The sequence below is a fragment of the Apis mellifera genome, linkage group LG2 (assembly GCF_003254395.2).
Source record: "Apis mellifera strain DH4 linkage group LG2, Amel_HAv3.1, whole genome shotgun sequence".
In the NCBI taxonomy this organism is placed as follows: Eukaryota; Metazoa; Arthropoda; class Insecta; order Hymenoptera; family Apidae; genus Apis; species Apis mellifera.
The window spans coordinates 7,763,439-7,781,788 of NC_037639.1; the positions used below are offsets into that span (position 1 = coordinate 7,763,439).

Here is an 18,350-nt window from a genome sequence, read left to right on the forward strand (position 1 = left end):
GACATACACACACACATACACACGAGAATAGCCTGCGATGCGAAGGAAAGAGATTAGTTGCGAAAGTGCAGCGTTGCTTTCCCGCAAGGAAGAGAAAAAAAAAAAGAAAAGAAAAGAAAAGTTTCACGTTCGAACAGACAGGAACGAAGGAAAAAGTCCCTGCAAGAAACGAAACGAGTGAAAACATGTAAACACCGAACCGAGAAAGGGAAAAGAGAGAGAAATCGATGCGCTTGAGAACGGGGGCCGAGCATTTATCCCGGTTACCCGAGCATCGAGGTACCCCATACCCATCACCCTGACGTTCTCTCTTTTTTCTGCTCTTCCATTTCAAATCAACTAGTACTTACTTCTTCTATTTCTTCTTCTTCTTCTTCTTCTTCTTCTTCTTCTTCTCTAGTAATGACCGTAGGTAGTTAACGTGTAAACTCTTCTCCTATACCGTCACAATTCGAGAGGAAACCATATATAACGAGGAAACAGAAAAGAGTACAGAGATGAATCGTAATCGGTCCGAATCTAGGATGCCCAAAACCGACGAGGTTGCCGCGGATTCGTTGTCGTTCGTTGTCGAGTAATTCTTAAAACGCTCGACACGCTTTCCAGTTTTATTTTCGTGGATTAAAAGAATATCTCATTTTTCGCCCTATTTTTCTTTTCTTTTTTTTTTTCGAGCGTATCTTCCGTTAATAATAAAAGTCGTAAATCGAGTCTGGTCGTAAAAGTATCTGGTTGTGTTAATTCCTGACAACGGAATTTTTGACAACGCTGTGTACGATCATTTAAATCAACGGATTATCGTTGTAGAAATAAAATAATAAATATATTTTATGGGATATCGATTTCGAATTGTTCCCCTCTTCTTTCCAAAATTTCTATTTACTCTTGGATATCACTAGATACTTTTACTGACCAACTGTACGTCGTATCTTTTATTCGTTAATTGTAATATCGGAAATATATTGCATTATGTTGAGAAAAGAAAGAAAAACGTCAATGGCGATCTCGTGGCAGCCTCGTTACCCAGCCAAAAACGATAACCAAGTGTATTATCCCCTCTAAGTGAAGGTCTAAAGTCAGCAATGTAGCGCAAGAGAAAGAAAAATCAAGATCATTCTTGGCCCTTCGTTATTGTGCATGCGTATGTGTGGGGAAGGGAATGATAAACCAGTCCATTCGAAGATGTTCAACGCAAGCATTTCGGGAATATAGACAATCGTGCGAGAATTAAAAAAAAAAAAAAAGTACAAGTCGTATAAAATGATTTATCATTATCAAGATGAGAATTGTACTTTCACATCGCAATGTTTATAATTACGACAATTATCCTTTTCCAATCTCTCTGTTTCTTTTCCCTGTTCCCGGATTCGAGATTCCATTCCTTCGAACATCCATTCGAAAAAAAAAAAAAAATTCCTTTCCCCACTCTCTCACCTTCGTCGCATCCCCACGTCACCTGTCTGAATCTGGAAAAAGAAAGTTTTTAACGTGTTTCTCTCTTGTAGTCGTTTGATCTTTGTAGTGGTTGAAACGTAGTCACAAGTTCTATGTAATCTCTAAGCTAAACAGTTTTAATCGAAAACATTTAGCGTAGGTCATATAGTTATAAAACGATATAGGCGTTTCCGGGTGTTCGGGCTGAAACATCCTGTCGGTGTCCCAAGAATCCGAGCTCGTATCATTTGATGTAATATTTAGTTTAAAATTATATAACAAAAAAAAAGAAGAACTAGTTTCGTATATAGTTTTAATGAGTGAAAGTATTATTCTTAATTATAACTTCGAGAAACGCATTTCAAACACGGCCAAACGAGGAGATTAAATTTAAAATAATATCAGTCACGCCGTTTTCGTCGAGAATTCCGTTGATTTCCAACGATTCGTTTCTACCATTTCTGCTAAAATAAACCATGTCGGAGAGATGGATGAGAATCGGCAGGATGTTGAAGTTGCGATACCGCTACTATCTCTTATTTCAGAGCAAATTACATATTGCTAAACGTAGAGTAAGGCATCCGCTAAAGTTAGGCGAAAGTAAAAAAAAAAAAAAAAAAAGAAACATAAGAAAGAGAGTACCTACCGACCCTCGTAGAAAAGATTACCGCATCGAAGCAAACCGCCCAAAAGACAGTTTTAACGAGGAAAGAAAAAAAAAAAAAAATTATGCTTTTTGTATCGTTCTCCCGTTTACCTTACCACGCCTGTTCGATGTCCTCGAATTCTGCATCCTCCGCCATCCTTTTCTCGTCGAACATCGAGAATGGAACGATGAAAAAGCAAGGATGACACAAGCGAAGGAGACGCGATTTCGAACGTCATCGTCGTTTCTTTCGCGATTAAGATTCGATAGAGGAGAATTGGAAACGATCGACGAATTGGAAATTTGATGTAACGATTCTATTTATTTCTTCTTCTTTTTCCTCTTTTAGAGTTTAATCGATCGTGTTTTTGAGTAAATTATAAATTAAAGCTTGGTTCTGATAAAAATTCTTGTTCAAAATCAATAGTAAAACATTGCAGAAGAAAGCAATTAATGAAAATTTCGAATAATATCGATGATATGTTGATTGAGAAAGATCTCATTGTAAATTGCTGTAATTCTTCTCGTGTTACTTCGTAATTACGTCTTGTAATTACTGACGTTAAGTTTCAACAAGACGTTGAATTTCACTCAAGATATCCCCGTGTGATTTACAATCGTAAGTTATTCGCAACGTTTTTCTTCAAACAAAATGGAAAATGAGCTCGAGAATGGAGCACGAACACCTCGACCTATGATTACAAAACACGCACGTCAGTAATTAAGGACTCGATTTCAATTAATCCGACAAATAAAGCGGTTTAACGTTTCCGTGCTACCTATTATCACGCTTGTCGGACTAATTATACATGAATCTTTCGGCGAACGATTTCAAAAACACGATCGATCCCTTAATAGGACTATCGATATCGCATTAACAGTCGATAAACAAACGGGCAAAACGGCTTTGGATAGCCCGCTTCCAATTCGATTAAGCTGGATTAACGATGGCAATTAATTGCGACAAGAAACGAGGAGAGTTCGTTCGAAAAAAAAAAAAAACGAACGATTCCTTTTCTCGAATTCTTTGCTTTCTCTCTTCGTTTCGAATCCCTCGACGATGTCTTTTTTTCTTTTTTTTTTTTCCATCCATCCCACTACGATCTCTTCCCCATTCCCCTCTTGTGTAACGTAGCATACGTTCGCGCAAAGCTGTGATCCGTGATTTCGATTCTATTTCTGTATGGATATTTTATCTTCAATTTTTTTTTCTTCTTTTTCTTTTTTTTTTTCTTTCTTTTTCTTTCGAGTCGTCTTTAATAAAAGAAGAGAAACGAGAGTCAGTACAAGAAATAGGTAAAAACAGAAGAGAGAAAAAAAAAAGAAAAGAAAAGAAAAAAGAGAAAATTCGAGAAAGAAAATTTCTGCGAAGGAATATCCGTGTTTGCTTCACCGAATTTCACGAACGTGAATCGCACATTGGGCGAATATATAGGCGATTGATGCGTGCATAGAAAAGCAAAAAGAAAAGAGGACGTGGACCGAGTCGTCCGTCCTTGATCTCTTGTACCGCGTATAATTATATGTTATTAAAAGAGGAAGCGAGGATTCACGAGGAACGCAAATGAAATCAGGTTTTTACGCTCGCTTGCATGTGTTTATAATTTCTCGATTGAGCCAGCGACGTGCTCGTAAGCATCGGAGAGAAGAGATTGGAAATTTAAAAAGGAAAAAAGGAAGGAAGGAAGGAAAGAAAGAGAGGAAACTAGTGGACGTGGAGGATTTAATGAGAAACAGAGAGAAAGAGAGAGTGAAAGAGAGAGAGAGAGCGAGAGAGAGAGAGAGAGAGAGAAAGAGAGAGACAATTATGTCGCTGGCGTTAATTAAGCTGATGCCAAAGAGAAGACACATCTGTCCTGAGCTTATACATATGTTAACGACACGATGCTTAAACAATATTATTGATACTTTTATGCGTGGCTATAGTTCGCTCGCGTTAACATCACCGTCCCCTTTGACAAAGAATAATGAAAAAAAAAAATTTAAATAAGCGAATAAAATGAAAATAAAAAAAAAAATGGATAAAACACGGGTGAAGAGGTAAATATAATAATTGTTCGTCAGTGTAATCACTGTATGAATCACTTTCGACTTTCTACTTTTGCTTCCTCTTTTTTTTTTTCTTCTTCATACTTTTTCGATCCATTTTTTACCGGTTTTTATGTTACCAATAAAAAAAAAAAAAGACGAAATTGAAATTATCGTTAAATTCTCTCGATGTATGTATGTAAGTATCTTCGATCTATGATATAAATATATTTGATGCGGTTAACGTTATCGAGCTATGGTCCGATTGTTGCTATTCGTAAGAATTGTTGTTATATCGCTGTGATCGCGCGTGGGTTTCTATAATACGTTGCCCGATCCGGAATCCGAATCGATCGACCGCCTTTTGCACTCTTGCACCGAATTATTTGCGTCGACGACGAGTAAAACGAAGTGTGGTGAAAACAAAAAAAAAATAAATAAATAAATAAATAGGGAAAAAAAAAAAGAAAAAAAAAATAAGGGCACCGGCATCCGTAAGAATACTTGAAGACACGCGTCGTTCTCGTCACACTCTCGTAAAATAAGTTAGAAAATTGGGGAAACGTTCAAAACATTATACCGTCCATTGATGATGATGATGACGATGTTGAAATGTTTAAATAAATAAATGGATAATCTCTCGACGAACAATCGACTATAAATCGGATATGATAACGAGTTGCTGTCGGCTTTCCAATTTTTGCTCCGTTGCCCTTTAATAAATAACACGTCGAATCGTTGTCTACGCGGAGATTTTTTTCAAAGATGTTGAAAAGGGGAAGAGAGAAATTTTTGTACTGATATCGAATACTACCGTATATTTTATTATCGTTATCTTTTTTCCAATTGTACATATAACGATATTTTAAAAGTCCTCGTCACTCGGAGTAACTTTCGAAACAAACGATTTTATTATTAATCTCGAACGTACGTATTTTTTATTATTGATACGATAAACGGTTATTGCGTTTTTTATTAAATATGGTTAATTTACATAACGGTGATACACGTGCTGTTTGAATGAAAATTTTCTCAGGAAGTCACTTCAAGTTTTCTTACCCATGCTTATATAGATGACGTTCGACTCATTGGCCGATGAGAATTGTATATTATACATACGCGTATATATATATCTTTCTTGATGTAAATTTAAAGAGAGAGGGAAAGAAAAAAGAAAAAAAAAGAACACGAAACGCTTCTTCTTCTTTGAAAACTCTATTATATTGCTCTTAACAACTTATGCTTGTTGTAAAGGAATAACCGAATTTCCGAGACCATCCACCAGGGTTCGGGCAATTTATTAAAAAACACCAACGATAAGACGAGAGAACAAATTGATAAGTGGAAATCTTACAGTCACGAGAGTTTTGTAAACGTTTCATGGGTACTCGGTAAAACAGAGAAAGAAAAAAAGAAACAAAATAAAGAAGAGATAAGATTAAAAAAAAAAAAAAAAACGTAATACCTAATGTCCATCACTCAGAGGTATCACTCTGAAGCAAAATAAGAGAACAAGTTTATTTACACGTGCGTACACATTAACGACACAATGTAATGATTCACTGAAGCTCTATTATTATAATGATTAAGGATTATAGATAATGAATGTCTGTAATAAATAAAAACTACCACGCAAACAGATGGTATTAAGAGGGAGAATAGAACATCCACCATATCTCGTATTAGAAGAAGAAAAAAATTTTAAATTTAACATTAACAAGTTTATTAATTTATTACGAATTGTGAAAACAATTTTTTTTTTAAAAAATTGACAATGATAGATAGACGAAAAGATATTTTTCTTCCAATTCGAGATATCTGTATCTCAGTTAGAACTACTATGAGCTAGGTATCATCTAACATAATCGATATACACTTGTTTCATGAGGATAATTGGAATGGAAATAATTAAAAATCACACTGTACACTAACATTCCGGAATCCAAATTCAGAAAAATTTCGATTCGTGTAATTGTATCGAACGTCGAATGCAATTTCTGATATTATCGAATCGAGTTTGAAGTCGGCAAACAACTTTGATTTGTATTTTCTAGGAGATACTCGAAACTTACGATGCTGGATTAAGCACCTCATCGACGTAACAAACATCGAATATTGTGGAAACTCGTATCCTCTCAATTAAAAGAAACTTTAATAATACGATTTTTATATTAATTAAATTATGTATATCAATCGTCCCTCTAATAACCACTCTAAATTCTCACTTGAAAAGAATTTTCAATTTTTATCAAAAGAATCAACAAATTACAGGGTTAAAGCTGCGTCAAAATAACAACGAGGAATATTACATTTGACTGTCATTATTGCTGCATGCTTCGTAAAATGTTGTCTTCATAAAAAATTTCTAATTCCATCTAAATTAAAATTTAGTAAAATTTCGAATCACAACGTTTAAAAATTTTCTTCCATCTTATGTAATTTTATTTCGCATCCAGCAATTACCAGTCACTTTTCCAAGAGAACACGCGAGACACGTACAAAGAGACTTCCTCCTCTTTGTTCCTCCTCCAAAGACGCAGCTTTAAAGTAACAACATAATTCTATGAAATATAACCCCTATGGGGGCTTGATCCAGCAAGAAAACAGTAATCCCCTCCCCCACGAACTTAGTGTTAATGTAACCATAACGTGATACATACACGCTAAAGTTCTATAATCGCGATGTCCCGGGGAAAAGTGTGCATAATGTAAGATCGGTGATGTCTGTTGTTGGGTAGGAGCGGTCGTGTACCGCGCAGTGGGGCCAAGGGTGGGCCGAGTGTCCGTGAGCCCCAGCGGGGGTTGCACTGGTAAGCTTCAACCCCAAAGTGCCAGGTTGTTCCACCAAGTTCTCGTGTTCTCGCTCGTGTTGACGGTAACCGTAATCCGTAGTACGTAGTACGTACCCAAATTCCACATATACATACGTATATATACACGCACACTCACAGATACACACACCCTCACGTTCCCGCAGAAACACACCCCTATCGTGCCATATATATATGTATATATATATATATATATATATATATCTCATCGTGAATTGGTTTATTACAGTTTATTGATTCGAAATCGGTTAAGCTATCATTGTTATTCGATTTTGTAAACGCTTTGATAAACAATGAATCTCGGTTGATCGAAATTTTATTCTTCTTTTCTTCCTTTTTCTTTTTAGAATATATGTATATATATATATATTTGTAAATGCACGACAACACGGGTTTGACGGCTCGATCGATAATGGTAATTATCAAACTACAATGGGAACTCGGTTGATCGTCGAAATACTCGGAGATAATTAACCGGGGCTGAAATTATAACGACGTTATTTTTCGTTTGTATGAAAATCACGTCGCGGAGAGCCGTCAAACGTGGCTCTTTGTTCGATAATTAATGCGCGTATACAGAGCTTGAATTTCGTCTCCGATATTCGTGGAAAATACGTTAAATAAGACACGTCGGAGTATCTCTGTCTTTTAAAAAAAAAAAAAAAAAAAAAAGATGAACTATATATATGTATATATAGTGTGTATATCTCGTGCGTGTATAAAATATCGTATTTGAAATATATTCCCACGGTATGGACGGTATTATATTGCGCAGAGTATTTTCGTTGCACATTCTACGCCAATTTCGAACAATTCTATCCAGGATTCTACGCCAGATCGTGAACTCACCCGAAACTAATGATTCAATTTAAACGCGGCGGTCAACGTAAAACGTGTCGTATCACGCGCGCATGTTCTATGCTAAATCGTATTCGCCGCTTAGAAATCTACCGAATTCATTTACCACGTCGGCGAGCCATAAATTCGAACAAACCACCGCCCAGTTCACATTCCTCCTGGAACCGTATTACACCATTATACACGCCATGCACACTGATTATCCATATCAACACCCTTACACGGTCCACACGTTACTTGTTCTTAATTAATTTGAATACGATTCATTGTTGCCAATTAGTTGTCTTAGGTAACCCATAGTTCGAGCATTGTTAAAGATAGTGTTTTATTATATTGGATTGGTAGGATTTTTTTGGTATATACATACTGTTATATATATATATATATATATATATATATATATATATATATATTTATATACGTATATTATATTCTTATGGAATGCTTAGGAGAGAGAACATCCGTATTTGTTATAGTTGTGCATCCGTTTGTTCGTTGTTCCGCCTATAACCATTTCGTCATCGAGATCGACAAATTTCAATCGCGAATTTCGCGAATCGCGTCTAATTTCCAATAAAAGTGAACGAAGGAGGGGGAAACGACGTGTCCGTGATTTTCGAAACGGATTAAATCGAATTAGAATAAATTGGAAACGAGGGTGAGAGCAAACGAAACGTAGCGTTTACTCGAAATGGTCTTTGACGGGGATCGAACGAGAAAACACGAACGCCCGGCCATTTCGTCGGTTCGAAGGGATATTCGAAAAGGGTAGAAATAAAGACAGAAAGCTCGGTTCGTTCCAATTTTTCTTTTTTTTTTTTTTTTTTTTTAATATAATTGAATTACACCCGTGAAAACCGTCGGTCGGTCCGTTGATTTATACGAGAAAAAGCTCGAACACGTTTTCGGGATATATATATATATATATATATATATATATCCTCGTCCGGAATATTAATATCGAATCTATTAGATGTATTACCGTGTCGATATCGAGCAAAAATCGTCTTCTCGATTCGATCTATGCACTCGATATTGTTCGTGCTTTCCTTTTTCCTTTCTTTTCTTTTTTTTTTTTTTTTTATTATTATTATTTTCCCTCGCATGCGCGTGCATCGAAAGGAAAACACATATTTCATTCGCGAGGACGAAATTTAATTCGTTGAATAAAGTTGGCCCGCTGTTTTTTCGCCACACGCAAACCCCACGTTGGATTTGTTCAAACGATAACACGGTTCTCATCCGCTCGTATCGACGATTAAAGGTGACAAAAAAAAAAAAAAAAAAAAGGGAGGGAGGAGAAAAAGAATTCTAATGGAATTTCGAATGTGTGTTCTACGTGCAACGTAATGGAAATTGAACACACGCTATGAATAAAAACGTCGATGCGGTTAATCACCGGGAATTCCAACAATTTTTTCACGACACCCGGTTCGATACGTTGCGCGAAATGAAAATGAAGGAAGGAAAATAAAAAGGGGTTAAAAAAGAAAAAAAAAAAAAAAGAAAAACGGATTTACTTCGTTCGATCGGGGACCGAACTCGTCGCGTAATCGTTGACTTTTAATCCTCCCGTCAATATCTCATTACCGTTGCCTTTTAATCGACGCTATAATTAGTATTTCAGACGGGAATCGAGTCGCGGGCGAAGCGAGCCAGGGGGGTGAGTATCGAAGAAGCGATTTAAGGGTGGCCCGCTCCTTCGAACGATTTCGCATCGAAACTTTGGAATTACTTTTCGCCAACTCTTTTCAATCTCCCCCGTTTACCTTCCTCGCTTCCTGTCATTCTCCTCCTCCTCCCCCTATCCTTCGTAATACATTTCTGTTTCTCCAACCGCGATTTCTCTGTTTACTCGAATTGATATAAGATTTCTAAAACTTTATACTCGGGCCTTTCTATGAATTCCCTGTAAGATGTCACGTTTCTTCAGCTTCTTCGATACTTTCCAATCTGGAATGAACCGTTACGTATCGCAAGATAAATAAAAAAAATTTTATATGGAAATTAATCCGAATTGATTTGATCCTAATTTCTTTTCTTTTTTTTTTCAGTCGTGTACGTAGTTTCGCGTGTCGATTTTCATTTTTTCTCGTCGCGTGAATGGAAAAAAACGCGATAAACGCTTAGATTTTTCTGCTCGAGTAACAATTATAGTGATTAGAATTCGTAAAAAAAGAAATATTTACGCGACACGTTGCTCGTATTTCGAGGAGATGATCGTTTCCGAGGTAAAAAGGAAAGAGATAAAGAGCGCAAGATATCTCTGATTGAATTGTAATTTCTTCCTATACATATATTCTACTTTTCTACGTGTGGTACTCTATTCTGTATAGTATCTAGAATAGCTGAAAAGTAATGGTAACAGAAAGAATAATGTGTATAAATATACATAATTTTATATATATATATTTAAATCCTGTATCTCGTACTGATGTTGGATGATTGCCTAGCTCATAGTACATAGTTACTTTCCAAGATTTCCAATTTTATTATTCGTAATCAGTAAACAAGCCTAAACCGCTGCATTAGTTTTCACTAGAACTTAGCCTAACGTCTTTAGACCTACTTCTCTTTTTTTTTTTTTCTTTTTCTTCTTTCCTTACTTTTTCTCTTCGAAAGAAAAACGTAATTGCGAGAGATTTATGGTGTACAATACCTATACTATATATACTTTATATATAAATATACGTATTGTACATGTATTCTAGCATGAAGAAGGAAAGCTTTTCGAATCCTTTCCAAAACGAATCGCGAAATCCATCGACGAATAAAGAATCGTTCATCCGTGAGTGAAAAGGACACGGCCTAACCCGAAGGGCTGGTTCCTCTCGTCCGCGAAATATCATTTCGATCCTCTTCCCCCCCCCCCCCCCAAAAAAAAGTTATCTCCAGTCGAAGGAATGCATGCGTTACAAATTCGTTGTACCGTAGTTCTAGTGAAAACTGAGAACGGTCGTGAAGAACAAAAGCTTTTTCCTTGGCCGTACGCGCGACCCATAGCCACCCCGAGTTGTGCTCCAACAATCGACGAAAACCTTCGATTCTCGTTTCCTTCCGGACCTTTCGAAATTGTCGCCTTTCGAATCTTTCTCTCTCTCTCTCTCTCGCTCTCTCTCTCTCTCGCGTTCTCCAACACCGATACCGATATTTCCTTTCCATTTCACTCCGTAAAAATCATTCCACACACGCGTTGCGCGACGAGTTTCTTTGTTCTCCCGAAGTTCGAGGCCATTGTTTTTTACGCCCCTTCCCCTCCTCCCTCCCCTTTCTCCCTTCCTCCCGTGAAAACGGTTCGCGCTTCGAAACGATCAAGTGATTTCGTGATATCGAGCAGCGCGATATTTCGTTCCTTCTCCTCTCCGCCCTCCCTATTTTTTGCACCGGCTATGGGTCACACATACATTTTATGATCCGCGAATATGAAATATATATATATATATATATATATATATATATATATATATATATATATATATATATATATATACACGGACAAAATTTCGAGTCGAGTAATCGCAAAAGAGAGAGGAGGGCAGACGTCTGTGGGGCAGGACTGTTGCCGAGACCGATGACGAAGACTACCTCGAAGATGCAGTCACCTAGGGGCGAGTAATCTACCATCTACCTAAACCTACTGTCTTTTAGAAACGTCGTCGTATATACAGTGGTTTTTATTATTATTATTATTATTATTATTATTATTATTATTATTATTATATTAATTATATAGTAATCAGATTTCTATAGCGTAACCACGACGGGGGTGATCGGTTGTTGATTATGATTTTTTTTTTTTTGTTTTCTTACGCTTGTTTGATGCACACCAGTTTTAAGTAGTTTTTGGTCGTTGTGTTTTCGTAGCGTTGTATCATGAGTTCTGTATCATCTTTTAATATATATGTATATATATATAAAATATATATAATATATATATATACGAATGTGGACAGACAGATATGCTCCCGTGGTGGTGCGAAAATGTAGTTCAAACTTAGAACAAATCGAGCTGAACGGATACATAAATAGCCTATGGTTAGCAGTCTGGTAGTAAAAGAGATTCGTTGTCAACTTGACATTTGTAATTTAAACGTTTACAGTAATTGAATCTAGTTAGAATAATAATAATAATAAGGTTGCCAACTTAAAGCGTAAACCATTCCCAACGTTAATTTAATTGATCACGTTTGCTAATTCAGTTCACCGATTCAGATGCTTGTTCGAGGCTGGACAAGACATACGCGATTTTAACATGGGACAAGGATAGTTGGCAGCCTTACCGGTGTTTAGGCTATACTAGTCAGAATTTTTCGACTTAAAAATAGAAACACGTCGGCCGACCTTTAAACAGTATCTTTTATTAATTGAAACTGGATTTTTAAATGTCGTCTCAGTTTGATTAAATGGTTATAGACAAAGTAGTGCGAGGAAAGGCGAGGTTCGAGGTTATGAGGAAGGGGAGAGGGAGATGGATCGTTGAAGAATGAAATCTTCCTCGAGGATCCCCTCCTCCAACTCGTGACCTCGAACATCGTCGATCCATAGTTCATAGAACAACTTGATAGAAAAGTAGATTAGTGCGTAGATAGTATGAGAGTGAAACCTTTCTTTTGTGTGTCGTGTGTATATCCGCAGATTTTTAACTGTCTTTTTAATACGTATTATACTACTATTATTATTATTATTATTATTATCCTTTTCTATTGTACTGACCATACCCGCTGTATCTGCGAATAGTAATTTTTTTGGATACTGTTTAGTAACTTGGAATACCCCTCGAATCGTTGTTAATGTTTTTTTTTAAATACCGTTGGAATTTACTTAATTGAACTAGTGTGTTAGTTACGCTAACTTATATTTTAGCTTAATATTTTAGTCGAGTGAGACACAGTTTTTTCACGCGTACGTAGTGTTTTATATTTAGAGAGTTTACGATATTGATGATTACTCAATTATTATTATATATATTATTATTATTATACATTTTCACCATATATTTTTATGCCTATATATATATATCCATACTGTTCGAAAGATTTATATTCGATCATTATATTCGTTCTTTGAATACGTGTGCGTAGTTTAGGATGTGCAGATTTGAACCATGTTGAAAAAAAATTATTTCCCTTTGTTGAAACGCTTCGCATTCTCTCGTCTATCTTCGGGGGCGAGGCCATGATCGACTAACAGCCCGCTGTTAATCAACTTATTAATCCATCGATCGTCACTGTTCGATCGAGCGCGTGATTCGTCCACGCGTGTGTGTTGCTTCGTCAAGGCTGTACGCTTGAACATTTTTCAGGGTAACGAGGGACGCTTTTTCGCAGCACGAACGATCGAGCCGCGATCGTTGAACGCTTAAATCATCCATTAATAATGATATACACGATGCAATCACGATTACGTTACGATAATCGCCTACTAAACGCTTCTTCTTCTTCTTCTTCTTTTTTTCTTTCCTTTTTTTTTTTATTCTCGAGAATACGCCGACGATCCCTCGAGACTAAAGCATCGAACTGCTGTATAAAAATGCACAACGCGTCGCACTAATCGTTCTCAATCGTTTTAAATCGCGATATATCTTAATCGTACGCCACTTTTTTTTCCCCTCTTACGTAAACCACGTCATATTTATTTTCTCCTCCCCGCCTGCCCCATTACCAACAACACTCGTCTTAACCCACGTGGATGTTTCAAGAGGATGTATTTTATCTGTTGGCTCGGGATACGTTATATCTTCCATCGAATCCTGTCCGAGGAAAACGAATTGGTGCTCGTGCTAACGTCTATGCTCGCGTTACGTACCACGTTTAAGAAAATATAGAGATATTTTGCCGAACAGGCACGTGCATTTTATCGCTCAGCCCAAGAATCGCATCGTGCCGAATTGTACTCTTATCGAGTGTCGAGCCAACCAGACCCAATTTGTTTGATTCTCTCCGAGCTCAATTTGAAAAGATATTCAATATTTTCGATTCGTGGAACTCTGTTGAATTTCCATTCCTGCCCATTCCTATCCAAAATATCTGGTATTATTCGTGGAGCAAAGAAAGGAGAGATTTGAAAAAAAATGTGATTTCATCGAACGTGTCTATAAATTTTGTATACATGTTATTTTAATTGGACTAAAAAATTAATTTTGAAAATTAACATCTCCATTGATGAAAATTAATAATCATAAATCGAAACTGAAATAATATTTCTTATTTTAGATCATTCGATTTCAAGATATATTTAAAACCACCATCTTCTTCCAAGTGCTTATCCCAAATGAGCATCCCTTATTTATCTTTGTATCGAGAAACTGGAACGAAAAATTATTCTCCCAGTGTTCGTATCAATTATTCCCTAAGCATCCTCCGATTCCGCCGTTAAATCCAATTCAATTGCAAACGTCGATCCGAAAGTAGAAGGAACAGAAGCCGCCACGCTTGCAAGGAGCCTCTCGAGTCAATGTTAAACAGATTGAAGAATTAATCGAGCTGTAGCAGAGGACATGGGATTGCCCGTTCGAAATCATTCTCCTGTCAGAACGTCACAGTTTCCTTGCTGGCCGATATCCCACGAGTAAATTTCGCGGTGCTTTCCCTTCCCGTTATCCAGACCGTATCTACGTCACCTGGACATACACTCGAAATAGATGAACTCTTGGCCTAGATCTTTGCGCACGCTATGGCCGCCGCCGTCGTCTCGTTGGGAAACGATCGAGTCGCACGGGCGCTAGAAGAATTTCTCTTCTCAAATTTCTTGGCGCGTTTCTTTCTTTTTTTTCTTTTTTTTTCCCCCCCAACGAGGAGATTTCTTTTTTCTTCTTTCTTTTTTTCTCTCTTTTTCGGATAGGAAAGACCCGAGGGTCCGTATCGATACTCTCCCACGCGAAATCCAGAAGCTCGAAGCCATCTCGACACGTGACTCCCTTCCTTCTTTTTTTTTTTTTTTCTTTTTTTACGAAACGTCCGATAAACGTCTGCGGGCGAAGTTTCCCGGTTCATTCGTCACCGTGCCCTGACAGCGTTCCGATTTTCGTTCCTTTTTTCGTTCTCCCTCTCTCGCTCCCCACCGGATTCCATTGTTCGAACGTTGGATCGAATTCGATGTGTTCTTCTTATCGCTGAGGAAGATACACGTACAGTCGATCGCAAGGTCGAGATTGTGGATTCTCTCTTGCTCCATTATATTTGGAAATTGGAAATTGATAGATATGAATTTTTGTTTGATGATAATCGAAATGTTCTGTTGCCAAATTTTGGAATATTTTTATCTATCCAATCGTTTCTCTGTGCAAGGCGCATGGAATTTGCAAGAAATCGTGACAACGATCGAATCTTCGTGCAATGATAATTTCAATCTCGCAATCTGGCTATTACATTACGTATTCCACGCGTTTCCGGGAGGAGTGTATCCACGTCGTATCGTATTCAAAGTTAATTTTTAATGGTTATCAGTTAATCGAATCAAATTTTCCCGAATCCCCATTCGCTGCTAAACTCTGTTCGATGATTCAGTGACCATTTCCACGTAACATTGGCGAAAAATTGCCCCCGTGATTTCCTGTTTTTTTTTTTTTTTTTATGTTTCCTCGAGAGTTCACCCCGCCTCGTAATCCAGTGATGAACGCGGTAGCACAGCATCGAGGCGTTTCTACCTATTTCCATTTATAGGCAGAGGGAGGGAAAAAAAAGATACCAAGTCACGTAAATCGTCACGCGATAGAGACACGCGGCGAATATTCCTCTGCAACCTGGGCTCGAAACTTCCGGCCGGAGACCGACCGTGCCCGATAGAGACAAGCCACACCATTAAGCGGCGTGATACCCCATACAAATCACGTCGATCCGCGATTTATGGTCTGCACCCCCTCACGCTATCGCGTTATCAGTCCTCCCGGTTACGGTTCCCGAAACGAGATTCCATACTCTAGGAAAGCTCTGTTTTCACGCTGTCCGAGTTTGCGATTCTTTTCTTCACGCGTTAACGTGCCATCCGGGTGAACATGTATATCCCCATATTTCATTCTAATACTCTCGTGACGCGCGTTGAATTTGAATTTTATTCAATTTCAAATTACTTTTCTCTAACAATTTTTTGCATTTAACAACCTCGATCGTTTTTTGCTCGCGCGCGCGCGTGTGTGTATATATATATACAAAAATTTACGAAATTGATTTTGATTGATTCTTGTTCCAAGGGATTTCATCTCGAAATTGTCCATCCATTTAATTATCTCGAGAAATCTGTTTACAGCATCTACTTCAATCCCTAGGAGACTCGCAATGTTTCATTTTAGCTTCTGTAGACTCGCTAATTTATCTGTACTACTTGAAGCCACTAACCCAATTAACCTGGAACTGGCTTTGGCGACGTATCGTAATGTTTTGTATTACGTAGAAACTTTCAGCCACTATCATCGATCTCTTCTTACGTCCATTCTGTAGCATCGATGCTTATCTCTAAATGACCCTTCCTATAGTAACGTACGGTATCTCGGAAAAGTAGATTGGGTTGTAACTTTGAAACGATCGGAGATAGAAGGAAATAGATTTCTCTATAGTTTGATAATCATATTGTGCAATCACGTTATGCGCGTTATCCAATTGAATTGTAATCTTTCGATCCGTAAACAAATTAGGGGCGAATCATTTCTACAATTACAATTTAATATTAATTTTAAATTCTCTCCTTTATCCTGTACTGATAATATTCCAATCACGTACTTTTCAAATAATCATTTTCAATTCAATTAAAAAAATATCGAACGTAATTCAATTTTCAAAATTAAAATACCCAGTTATAGGTAGGCGCATAAATACGAACTATCGACAGATCAGAAATTTTCTTTCATTTCCACCCTTTTCGAAGCTACAAGCCCAGCCCACTTGTCCGATACACACACCGGTACCATCCTGATTTATTTTTCATCCTGTTTACCCAATATCGATGACGATTCAATCCCTCGCGATTCGCCACCCCGGAATCCATGCAAATTTCGAATCAACCAGCTAACGCGTCCCCAAACATAAATCCCAACGATACGCCGGGTGCTATTCCTATTTTCGACGCGCCATCTTTTCTCTGCGTCCCCTCCATTCTTTCCGCTTCCATCGTCGCTCTTAACCGCGCGTTACGCCTCACTACTGGTTCGCCTGGGTCGACTTTTAAACCATTTACCCGTGACTCTTTGTGCGATATTTTTTTTCCCCCTTCTTCTTCTTCTCTTTCTCTCTCTCTTTTTCTTTCTCTCTTTCTTTTTTTTCTTTCTTTGATTCCGAATGGTAAATGCCAGAGGCAGCGTAATGCGCGCGCGTAGGCGTCGTGTTTATTTCCCGGAAAAGCAAAAAAATGGCGAAAAGCGTGACGTCAGAACGTCCGCATTCATCGGGAGCACAAAACGCGTCGGTGTTTGTTTAACCGGTTTTAAAAGACCTCCGATTTTTCTGCCGGCCGTTCTTGCGATGAAAATTCTCTCTCTTTTTTTTTTTTTTATTTTTCTTTATTTTCTTTTTTTTATTTTCCTTCCTCTTCCTTCCATCCACTCCACTTCTTGCCTCCCTTTCGTCTCTTGAACGAAATGAGTTCCGCGTTATCGAATACACGCGAGAGTAATTAATACGCGAAATCGTTATCGTTATGACGTATATTTCGCGTGATGAGGGTGAATTTATCACGAAATGCAATTCGATTATTTGCGGTTTTCTTGTTTGTTTTTTTTTTGGTTATTGATTTTGTTGAAAAGTAATTTATGATCTTCGCTTTTTTACACTTTTCTTCTTCTTCTTATTATTATTATTTATTCTTTTTTCTCGAGTGATTGATTTTACGGTTTACGGCATTGTTGAAATGGAATTGAACAATTTTTTGATGTTATTTAACGTATAAGATGAATAAATTAGAGATTATTTTTTACAGATTACATTTAATTATTCGATTATGCTAAATTTATAGCAAATAATTAAAAATTATTGAAAAATTAATTCTTATAATAAGTTTAATAATAATCAAGAAAATATTTATTATTGTTACTTATTCAATTTACAACTGTTCAAAGAAATTTATTATAATTCAATGATAACGCGCATCAAAATTTAACGCAATAATTTCTTTTTTACATGTTTTAGTCTGCAATTAAATCGAATCGAATTATCTCGTCGTATCTCGTCGGGAGTGAAAAAAAAAAAAAAGAAAAAAGAAAAAAAGGAAAAAAGAAAAAACGGCCAACGTATCAACGTTATTTTATTATTTCTCGTACATTTTTATCTCGTACTCGCAATCTCAGCGGCGAGAATTTTAAGATTATTTTTATTTAATCACCACGCCACCACCTATCGTCCCCGTTTTTTATTTTTTTTCTTCCCACATTCTCAGCTTTCTTCTTGTTCTTTATTAATGTCAGGAGTGCCGGCAGTGTACTACCACGGAACCGGAAGCGAGAACGCAAGCCGCGCGTATACGGAGACACCGATGCAACACGTCCAACGGACTGCGCTCCGGAAGAAATGTATGAGGTCGACATTCACTTTGGACTGTGGAAAAAAAAAAAGAGAAAGACAAAAAAG

General features: G+C 37.3%; 1 protein-coding gene across 25 annotated transcripts in view; it reads left to right on the forward strand.

The window, feature by feature from the left end:
• Positions 1 to 18,350, forward strand: part of LOC551123 (RNA-binding protein Musashi homolog Rbp6) — a 739,303-nt gene that overhangs the window by 708,280 nt on the left and 12,673 nt on the right. For 12 of the 25 annotated variants that reach the window (XM_026439281.1, XM_026439266.1, XM_026439265.1 and 9 more), the window contains one exon: positions 6,847 to 6,999. The exons of 7 other annotated variants lie outside the window; for them this stretch is intronic. In XM_026439281.1, the coding sequence (XP_026295066.1) occupies positions 6,847 to 6,999 (153 nt within the window). Of the gene's footprint in view, positions 1 to 6,846; positions 7,000 to 18,187; positions 18,293 to 18,350 lie in introns of all 25 variants that reach the window. 6 more of the 25 variants (XM_026439273.1, XM_026439267.1, XM_016910669.2 and 3 more) reach the window with 3 other exon arrangements.